Source organism: Sorex araneus, chromosome X (genome assembly GCF_027595985.1).
Source record: "Sorex araneus isolate mSorAra2 chromosome X, mSorAra2.pri, whole genome shotgun sequence".
NCBI classification, from domain to species: Eukaryota; Metazoa; Chordata; class Mammalia; order Eulipotyphla; family Soricidae; genus Sorex; species Sorex araneus.
In genome coordinates this window covers 31,299,080-31,310,215 of record NC_073313.1, presented here as the reverse complement: position 1 = coordinate 31,310,215, position 11,136 = coordinate 31,299,080, and the positions used below count along the sequence as shown (strand labels likewise).

The following is an 11,136-nucleotide window of genomic DNA, read 5'->3' as shown; positions in this document are numbered from 1 at the left end:
AAACTACACTCATTAAAGCAGTTAATACAATAGTAAGTTTATGGTAACACCACAAATGCTCAATGAGAAATGAATAGATCAAGATGTGGCATACAAAGCGGGGTGAGTGCAGTTAGGGATCACTGACACTGATGGTTGGAAATAGTGACTCTGGACAATAAGTGGATGCTGAAAGGTAAACTAATACATGTGATAGTTTCCGTTCAGTAAAACTATTGCAAACCACAGTACCTAAAAGGGGAACAGTGAGGTGGAATAGAAGAAGAAAACTGTCTGCCATAGAGGGGAACTGGCATATATAGGTGGCAGGAAATGTGCACTGGTGAAGGTACTGGTATTGAGATATTGTAGGGGTGACACTTAATCAAGAACAACTTTGTTTTATTTAAAAAAATTTTATTGAATCACCATGAGCTAGTTACAAAACTTTCATATTTGAGTTTCAGTCATACAATGATTGTACAAGCATCCCTCCATCAGTGTACATTTTCCACCACCAATATCCCCAGCATCCCTCCCACCCCCATCCGACTCCTACCCCTGCCTCTATGACAGACAATTTCCTTCTTACTCTTATACTGAATGTCAGTGATTTTTAAAAAGGTAATAATATTTAAGTTGTGGAATATGTGCACAATGGAATACTAAGCAGCTGCAAGAAAAGATGAAATCTTGCACATTTTTTTGCAGTTTAAAAGGAACTAGAGGACATCTTGTTAAGCAATGTAAGTCAAAGGTAGAAAAACTAATCCTGGATGATCTCACTCACGGTGGACAACAGAGAACCAAAACAAGGGAACAGACAGTATCAAATATGACAAATCATTGTCATTGGGTTATAAAAGCAATGCAAAACCAGTGGGGGAATGAAGAGCAGACAAGAGCCTATAGAAGGGTGGAGAGTCCTGGGCACTTTGGTGATGAGGTACAGTAACTTCAGACACTGACACCTTAAACTTTAACAGTACTGTAGCCATATTACCTAAACTACAATTAAGGGGTGAATCTTACCATTTTTAACAATGGAAACAGACCTGAATAATGATGTGAAATCAAATAGCCTAAATACAGGAAGAAAATTAGTGCATGACTTCAGTTATATTTGGAATCTACAAAACTCGTAGAACAGTTGTTGGCCAAGAGGAATTAGAGAGAGAAGAATAAGGATTTTTTCAACAAAATATTCTGTCGTACATGAAAAATTTAACCATCTTTAACACAGTGCGAACAGCTAACAATGATATTATGCATTTCAACATTTTTTGTTGTTCTTGAGCCACATCCAGTAGTCTTTAGGTATATTTTCCAGGCTCTATGCTCAAGGACCATTCCTGATGGGCTCAGTGGAACCTACAGGGTGCCAAGGCAGTACTCAGGGCACCATGTGGTGCCAGGAATCACACTTGAGACGCTTGCATGCAAAGCATGAACTCCAGTCGATTAAGTTTTTACTCCAGTACCACTAGAAGCTTTGGGAGGTTATGGATATGTCCATTCGCGTTATTTCTTGATTGTATCATAGTGAGTGTGTATGTTCGTGTTTATCATATATATTAATTAGATGAATTTTTCTCCATTAACCAAGGTTCTGTCTATCAAATTAGGAGAACAATGATGCTGTTAACCCCCGCAATTAAAACAGCGAATAGAACAAAATGGTGAGCTACAAAGGATCCCAGTGAAAAATGGCTGTTAATTTTGCCAACATGATTTTCTAGCTGCTGAGATAGGAAATTGAAGTCTGTTTTTAATAAAATGATTCAGGTGCTCAAAATTTCAGAAATGATTATGGCAGTGATTAACTCCTTAGAGTACACCTGATAGTGATGAGTTTCTATTTCCTGTACCATTTTCCTTATTTAATTTTCCTCTAAATTATGCCCTAAAAATGAGAAATCTAAGAAAGAATAAGTGGTCAGTTTATTTTAAGTAAATTTACCATTAAATAGCAACATGTAACAATTTCAAATATTTATAAATATTGTGATTTATAGAAAATTAGTATAATCTAAAAATTATTTCAACAGTGAGATTCACAATTATTTACAATTCACCCAATCATCGCAGAAACAATATTTCTAGAAATAATGTCCCCTTCCCAAAATGCAGTAATTTCACAGAACCATTCTATACTGTCATTAAAGTAGCAGCTGCATCAATAAAACCCAGCAAATACAATTTAGAGGTGACCACTAATTTCAAACAAAATGAATCCCCTTATACTATTTATACATGTTCCCATTTTCAGCATGGAAGAAAATAATTAGGAAGCAATAAATCCTTATTTGTAACAAACAGGAAGTTTTAAATATTTAAAATGACATCAAGAAGGTGTGGTAGGTTATCTTTACAGTATGTCATACTAAATCTCGAAAATCAGTGGTTTCGTTAAAAGACATTATAATGGAAAACTGATTCTTAGCTGTGATTATATACAATTAAGTATAGATAATTTCCTGTCTTCAGAGTTTATAATTGCATATCAGCAATAGCCATATTAGAAAAAGAGCAATCTTGTCAATTTAGGACCTTAGTTGGCTCTTTTGCTATACCTCACGAGGATTACAGAGATATCCAAAAATATGTATATAGGACAGTGATTGTGTTCCAACTCAACATATACTGTAGTGCTCCGTCCAGATTTAGAGTGTCTATTAAGCTAAAACAAATAAAAACCTAAGGTATAACAAATAAAGTTGAAGACATAAAGTACATTTTCTCTTATTGACATAGAACATTTAGTTAAAATTTAAGTATTGGCTCTTTAACAAAAAGTTGTTTATGGTAAATAATCTGGATAACCATTACCAAAAAATATATATACAGTGGTTCCCCCCAAAAAAAATGTATGCACAAAGTGGTGTATTTCAGACCAGCCTCAATATAACCAGCTGAAAACAATGTTTTCTTAATTTATAAATGGGATACGCCCAGTATAAAATATCTGCGTGTTATACAAAGTAAGGAATATTAAAAGGATAAATGAAAAGAAAAAAGGTATTTATTGTCCCTGTGAAACCCAAACAATACAATGTAATTAGTGAGCCTTGTAAATTGTACTCAATTTATAAACGGCTACCATTATATATAAATTGTATAGACACATATGAAAACATATAAAGTAAAAAATGCAAACAGATGGAAATAAAAGGAAAGCATGTGAAATATCACATAAGATCCAGAGAACAATTCAATATAACTAGCAAGATTGTACAGTAAAATGTCTCAATAATTTCAGTTTTGGCAAAGACTTTTCAAAAGTTATATACTTTGTGTGGGTTCTAAATTTTAACTAAAAAAATTTAGTGCATATACTGTGTTGAATCTAATATGCTGAAAAGAGAGCTTTTGGGGAATGAAACAAACATGGCTTTTAACTATGTGTAGTGTGGAGAATCAAATCCTGACCCTTCAGTGATTAACTGGCAAAAGATTGACGGGACAGGGTACAAATTCTTCCTTAGAGAAAATGGGACCAAAATTATGAGGGATGACCCTCAAAATGGCTGGTCCAATCTTAGCTAAATGTTAAAAAACACACCAAATGTTGTTATACTATTCGTTCTGCTGCATTTTATTTCAAGACACAAGTCTCTTTGGAAGATAAATCATGCAGCACACGTGGCTCAAAAATAAAACCAGAGTCTATGCATAGTGTTCTCCGATACAGAAATAGAATTGTTGAATTCTCTCATTAAATAAAAAGCTCCAATCTTTGTAATCCATGAACTGGTACTATTTACTGGGTACCTAAAAAAGGGAGACAAAAACCATATACATCAATACAGTGTGCAATTCAGGAGTAAAAGCAATGAAGACTTATTCTCTTAATGAAACAAAAGTTCCCTTTGATTTCAAAATAGTTTTACAGTAAAATTCTTGTAAATATAGTGAATATTAACATTGTCAATTGTTTACCGAGGCAAAAAATTCTCACTATTCTTAAATCTCAGCATGTTACCAAGATAAAAAATAATGATGTAAACCATATTGATTAATGATGTCTATAAATTTGTATACTTAATGTAGCCTTTGTGTTAGAGAAGTGCTACATGTCAAATTTTATATACCACATCTTTTCACAGTTATGTGAAAAGGGAAAACATAGGACATCAATAAAATCATTTCATACCCCATCTATTTTTCTTTTGTTGTTCAGACCATAATTATGCAACAACAAAGGCTCGGGATAATGAAAAAAGTATATAACATTTCCCAAAATGGATTTCAAACTTAAATTGTAAACTTAAATTACAGTGTCATCCAGCCATTTCCAAGAAGCCAATCGAAAAGACTTCTGCTGATTTATGCCAACAGAAGTGCTTTTGTAATGTATAAAAAGCTAAGATCAATATAAAGTATAATTATTATGGGCGCATTTATGGAAGCAAGAAATAAGTTTGTTGTAAATATGGAGAATATAGAACATAGAAAAGAAGTATGGCCAGGAGATAGCTCAACTGCCTAAGAGTATTTTTTGGTTGCCCTGATCGTAGGCTCAATTCCTAGCAGTACATGATACCCAAGGAATACTATGAGTAACCCGAAGCTAGTCAAACACTGAGCACTGCTGGGAATGGTGCAAAAACCAGGAAAATTAAGGTGATCTATTCTGAAATTGTTCTGCAAGTAACCCAAATTTTATCATTACTGAGATATAATGCAATGGTCTTTTGATACAAATATTTTCTATTCTCTTATCTATCTATCTATCTATATATACATATATATATATATATATATATATATATACCAGTAAACGGATAAAGTCAAGCTGAATACGGACTTGTCAGATCTTTACAAAGTTGTTTCCACATATTTTAAATTTGACATCTTAATACCAGGATGTGATTGGTAATTCAGGAAGAGTGGAACATTCTGCCTAATTATGAAGATTCGTAATTTTTGTATTTTCTTGGCAACATGCTGAATAAGTTGTTTGCACATGTCATTAATTAGATTAAAAATTCTCTATTAGAAAATACCTCAAAATATTTTCAAAATATGGCAAAATATTTTCAAATTTTCACCATATTTAAATTCACACAAGTTTTCAAGGTGTCCCGAAACATACTAAGCAACTTTATATTTACAAGAATACTCAATTGAAGTCAACGTGCAAAAACAGTAACTCAATTTCATATTCATATCCAATTTAAATAATCATTTCAAGAAAACTCAGCTCGCAGAATGTGTTCTTTTCTGTGACTATACATTTTTGGTAGTTATGTGCCTTATAAGAAAATTTTGCTAAGATGTTCTGGCAAAAATTCACCAGAATTGAAATATTTATATAGAATTACTTAGCAAACTTTCATAAATACGGAACACAAAAGGCATGAACTTCAAAGTCAATTGAGCACATGTCAAAAATGCCACTTTAACTTTCATCCATCACTCTGGAAGTCATTTCCATTGAAATGTTAGTATGAGCACTTTGACACTTCTGCCTCTGACAGGCCAGCAAACGTAGCCATCCCCGCAGGAAATTGTCATCGACTGAAAGTAAAAACGGGGGTAAGCCGAGTGACAGTGCTTAACTCGGCTTGTTTCCAAACATGGTCGAACTCATTAGACTTGTCATTGATTTTCATGTGCTTAAACATAGGCAGAACAAATGAAAACACTGCAAACTATCTGCGGCTGAGTTATACACAAACACATTACAGCTAACTAATACAATTGTCTAATTTAAAGAGTAACTGACCTGAGAGGTACCTTGCTCCGATTAACATTACCATGCTACTCACTATAAAAAAGCCCAGGGGTAGACTACAGAAGATACTAGGGTCACCTGTAGCAATCCAAGCAGAAGGGAATTCCAGTCAAGCAAACCAAAAGAGAGACACAGAATTATAATATTTGCGTTAAGAATCACATGATAGCAAAACAAATTAAGTAACAAAAGTATATTCACAAAAGCTGGCAAAGAGTTATTATTCAAATTAATAATATCAATCAACATTGAAGACTTGTGGCAGGTAACAAGACAGCTAGCAGGCCACAAATAAAGAGCATAATACACAGGTCAACATAAGCCTTCCACGGGCAAGAGAAAAGCTTATGGAGAACTTTTTGGGAGGCTGTTGCTTTGATAGTTTCTTGAATGTTGCCTCAAAGACAATAAATCCACTCTCCAGTGTTGAACCTAGACATCTTTCAGCTATCCAAAGTGAGATGTCAGCCCACTGGATAGGAAGCTTAAATCTTATTTTTTTCTTAAAATGTCGGTTCTTTCCTCTTATTGTTGGGGGGCCACACCTGCAAGTGCCTGGGCTTGGAACTGGGTAAGTTGCTGGCAAGGCCTGAGCCTTGATCCCTGTACTCTTCCTGACACTGTTTCTCTCTTTTTTTTTTAATTGAGACATGCATAAGGAAGTGGACCTGATACTCTCACTCTAAATGTTTTAACCACCGAAGTTGGAGGTGTGGGGGAATGAGCCTGTTTCTCTCATGTGAGAGGGCCTGGCTTTCATTCCCGACACTGTCAAGAAATAAGCCATATAAACAAATTTCTGAGAACATGATTGGCTTGATATTTTCTTTTTTGTGTGTTTTGGGTCACACCCGGTGTTGCACAGGGGTTATTCCTGGCTCATGCACTCAGGAATTACTCCTGGCAGTACTCAGAGGACCATATGGGATGCAGGAAATTGAACCCGGGCTGGCTGTGTGCAAGGCAAATGCCCTACCTGCTGTGCTATCGCTCCAGCCACAGGCTTGATATTTTTTAACCTGAATTCTATTGAGATTCTCTCCTATACGGAAAAGTCCAATATCGGCTTTCCTTAAATGACAGCATTATATATGTAAAATACTCAAACACTTTTAGAAAGCATGTTTAAAACATGCGCTGGATTAAGAAAATGCCACCATTATATGGAGGGATTTCTGTAAAACAGTTAATAACTTATGGCAATATAGTTGGCAATAAAATAAATGGATGATAGTCATTTCTTTGGACATTTCTGGAGGATTTTCCCCTTTCACAGTGTAGTTCTTTTATCTTATAAAAATGTTCATTAAAGAGGGATATAAATTATTTCTCCCATTTTACCAGCATTGGCAATTTTTTAAAAGAAACAAAGTTATTACACTCAGAGCAATGACATTTAAATTTGATTTTGGAAAAGAAAACTTATTTTGCACTTCTTTAGAACCCACAAACATAAAATCCTGTGAGTGCTAATTTAATTATCACTTTTCCATGATACTACAGTGAGTTGTAATTTAAGAACATTCTGAGGATTACCTTTATTCATACTGGTTAATTTAGGTGCCATACCTTGATAATTATTTCCTTTTTTGGGAAATGGTGAACATATATAAAATATTTATATGTAATATTTAATAGCTGTTTACTGCATTTTAAACCAATGTGGCATGTTCCCAAAATGTAATTTGGGAAAGATTTTTCAGTATAACAAAAGATAAATAATTATGTATAATAAATTTTCTCCAAAATAGGCTGCAGATAATTGTACATTGGACAAAGTGCTTGCCATGCATTGTGACCAACCCGAGAACAATCTCTGGTACATATATGGTCCTCCGAGCACAGAGCCAGGAGGTAAGACTTGAGCATGAGATGTAACATAAACAAACAAAAAAAAATCTTGCAGCTGAAATTGCTAAAATGAAAACAATTATCATTTTAGTAAATGGATATTATTACTGTATTATAAGTTTAGAAACTAAAATTATACATTGGATGGCTTTTAATAAACCTACACATTTCACATAAATCACCTGGAGCCAAATTGAAACAAAAACAAGATTTTAAAAAATCTAAAAATATCAAGTTACTTTTAATATTAACACTGCACAAAAACTAAAGCAGTAATTTCCATTTTCATTCATCTACTTTTTCCTGGCATTTACCAATTCCCTAAGAGTACAGTACTGAAAGGGAAAGCAATCAATTGGTTTTCAGGAGATTTTCTAATTAAAATTATTTCCTCGTGTACTAGAGAGAAGTGTGTGTGAGCTCGTATATGGCATAGAGCATGTCAGAGGGAAACAGGGAGGATGTGTTATAAAAAAAAAAAAATCAGGTCCAGAGAAACATTACAGTGAGAAAGATTGCTTCCCAACACACATCCAACCCATATTCGATCCCTGGCACGATATATGCACCCAACCCCGAGGAGTCATTGCTGAGCACTGCTGGGCAAGGCCCAAAAGAAACAAACAAAAAAATCACTATTCAAAGAAATTAGATCACTCAATTTATCATTAGCTATTAAGGGCAACTAGAAATAAATTGGGGTGTACGTATGTTATATCTTACAGAACAACTAGCACTGTGCTAGAAAAATACTTGTGGTGGAGAAGTCTCAAAACTGTAGTCTTAGGGCTGCAGTGAAAACACATCGGATCGGGTAGGGCATTTGCCTTGCACGTGGCCGGCCCAGCTTTGATTCCCCGCATCCCATATGATCCCCGAGCACCGCTGGGAGTAATTCCTGAGTGCATGAGCCAGGAGTGACCCCTGTGCAATGCCAAGTGTGACCCAAAAAGAAAAAAAACATTGTAGTCTTGGCCAATAAAAACACCTGCCCCCCCCAAAAAAAAGTCTGTTGCATTTTAGAAAGAAAGTGGGAGCAAACTGAGCTAATCTAGGAGGAAAACTAGAAACTTCAAGTAGAAAACTCTAAGAAATACAGATCATAGAAATAGGTAGTGGTGATTGCTTGTTCTAGAAGTCAGACATTTTCAAAGTGGTTCTAAACTCACTTCAGGGGGTGAATTTAATAATTCAGGGATTAAGACATTTGCCTAACAGTTGACAAGCCCCAGTTTAATCCCGGGCACCACATGGGGTACACAGAGCCTCACCAGGAGTGATCCTAGGGTATACAGCTGGCAGCAGTCAGGCAGAGCAGAGCTGGGTGTGGCCCCCTCGAAATACAATTCGCTGCTAAATAATTTAAAATTCAAATTCCATTTATAAATTTCTCTCGATTAAAGTTTAATACATCATTCTCTGGTGTGTCCTTTAATTCTATGTGTTCAAAACTTTACATTTGGCAAAAAATTAGAGGATCATTTAAAATCAAAGGCTTATATTAAAAGAGCTTAGTTTAAAACCATTTACAACTAAATGATTTAAACTTAAACTATTTTCAAGGCCTGGTGACAGCCAAGTACAGGAGGTGGGAACTGGCACACTAACAAGGCTTTGATCCCTGACATCTCATGTGGTCCCCCAAACACCACTAAAAGGAATTTCTGTATGCAGAGTCAGGAGTTAAGTTGTCCTGGGTAGGGGGATGACACTCATCTCATTTCTTTTTCTTCTTTTTTTTTTTTTGCTTTTTGTGTCACACACACACAAAAAACCCTTGCAATGCACAGGGTTACTCCTGGCCTTGCACTCAGGAATTACTCCTGGCAGTGCTCAAGGGGACATATGGGATGCTGGGAATCGAACCGGGGTTGCCGCATGCAAAGCAAACGCCCAACCCCCCTGTGCTATTGCTCCAGCACCCTCAACACATTTCTAAATGATTTTTTAAATTCCTCTATTGTCTCTTTCCAAAAACTTTTCAATTTATACATTTAATACACTTTCCTCCTCTCTAATGCTAATGAATTTCCAGAACATATGTTTTGCCAAACTTAGAATCAACTTAGGAAGCAGCAAAAAACATTTCTGAAATTAATGTTGCCTTCATTGGGTTTGAGTCATAATGACAGCCTCCTAAAAAGGTAAAGTAGGAAATTAGAGGGGAAAGATTCTAGCTTTTTTTGTCATTAAGAAGAAAGTGGAAATAATTTTATTTTTAGAAAACCAATTCATTGAAGCACCAGGAATTGAATAAGAAAGATGTGGCAGGCGTAAAAGTATGCTGAGCAACCTGATCATTTATATTTGATGATATTTGATGTATCAAACTTTAAACACATTGGTGCTGGTGGACACAACCCGTGCCTCACACTTAACTGGGGCTTAATTAACACAATTTGTGGAGCACACGTCAATGTGTTAAAGTGTTTTTCAAATGGATAGACACTCATGGGATACTTTTCTTTCTTTGGAGAAGCCTTATTAAATATAAATGGTCAGATACTATAAAAAGCTTTTCAACAATGTGACAATAACTGAAAACTGAAATTTACCACTTGCTGGAGTCTGAGTGGTACACCAACCCATTGATTTCATCACCGCTTTCTTCCACGTAGAATAACGAATTTCACTTTCTAGAATGAAATGAAAAACATACACCAAAGAAAGGCGATTGACTGAGATGGTCGTGCCTATGTTCACCCAGCATCCTTGACATCATTGCTACACACAGTACACATGAGTGGGCTCGGCCAGAACGCAGACTGGGGCAAGTACGTTTGCTTGCATTTGAGAGATGCTTGCTGAGAAGGCGGAGGAATGACGCAGGGTGGATGTGCAGGTGATGGGAGAGCTTGAGCGGCAGCCCACCATGACAGGAGTCACTTCCGGCCGGTGGTGCTGAGCCCACAAGGAGGTACTGCAACTACTGTGTTCCCTTTTGAGGTTGTGCTAAAATTGAGTAGTTGGTGCTGATGTGGGAAAGCTCAAAAGACTAATTTTTGATCCAGCTAAAGGACGTCACAAAAATTGGGGTATTTTTTAAAATATAACATTATATTGGGGCTGGAGAGATAGCACAGCGGGTAGGGCGTTTGCCTTGCACCCGGCCGACCCAGGTTCGATAACCAGCATCCCATATAGTCCCCTGAGAACGGCCAGGAGTAATTCCTGAGTGCAGAGCCAGGAGTAACCCCTATGCATCGCCAGGTATGACCCAAAAAGAAAAAAAAAACCATAACATTATATTCCTGTGAGACAGGATTTCTTTAAGAAAGCAATCTAGAACAGGGAGAGCACTGAAGCAGGAGACTGCATGCCCAACATGAATTCCAAACATCCCCTGGACCACTTATCTCTGAACGTGGCTTAGGTGGTCACTTTTTTTGGACCCTAAGTGTCACTGAATGTGAGACTTTTCTAGAAAGACAGGAAAAAAGACGGAGCAAAATTGGGAACTAGAACATGCACACACTGCATTGCTTTTAAAGATATTGAAGTATGCATGGGGGTACCCTTCTTTCAAGCTTCCTAGCCTTTTCCACAGAAAGCTTTGGAAGACAACCTCC

At 36.2% G+C, this 11,136-nt stretch overlaps 1 protein-coding gene across 3 annotated transcripts in view; it reads right to left on the bottom strand.

Annotated features, from left to right (window-relative positions):
* Window positions 1–1,902: 1,902 nt before the first annotated feature.
* GK (glycerol kinase) overlaps window positions 1,903–11,136 on the bottom strand; it is an 81,988-nt gene continuing 72,754 nt past the window's right edge. For 2 of the 3 annotated variants that reach the window (XM_055122395.1, XM_055122396.1), the window contains 3 exons: window positions 10,123–10,203; window positions 5,708–5,794; window positions 1,903–3,750 (listed from right to left, as the gene is read on the bottom strand). In XM_055122395.1, the coding sequence (XP_054978370.1) occupies window positions 3,740–3,750; window positions 5,708–5,794; window positions 10,123–10,203 (179 nt within the window). In that variant the 3' untranslated portion in view covers window positions 1,903–3,739. The remainder of the gene's footprint in view (window positions 3,751–5,707; window positions 5,795–10,122; window positions 10,204–11,136) is intronic. The other variant, XM_055122397.1, reaches the window with a different exon arrangement.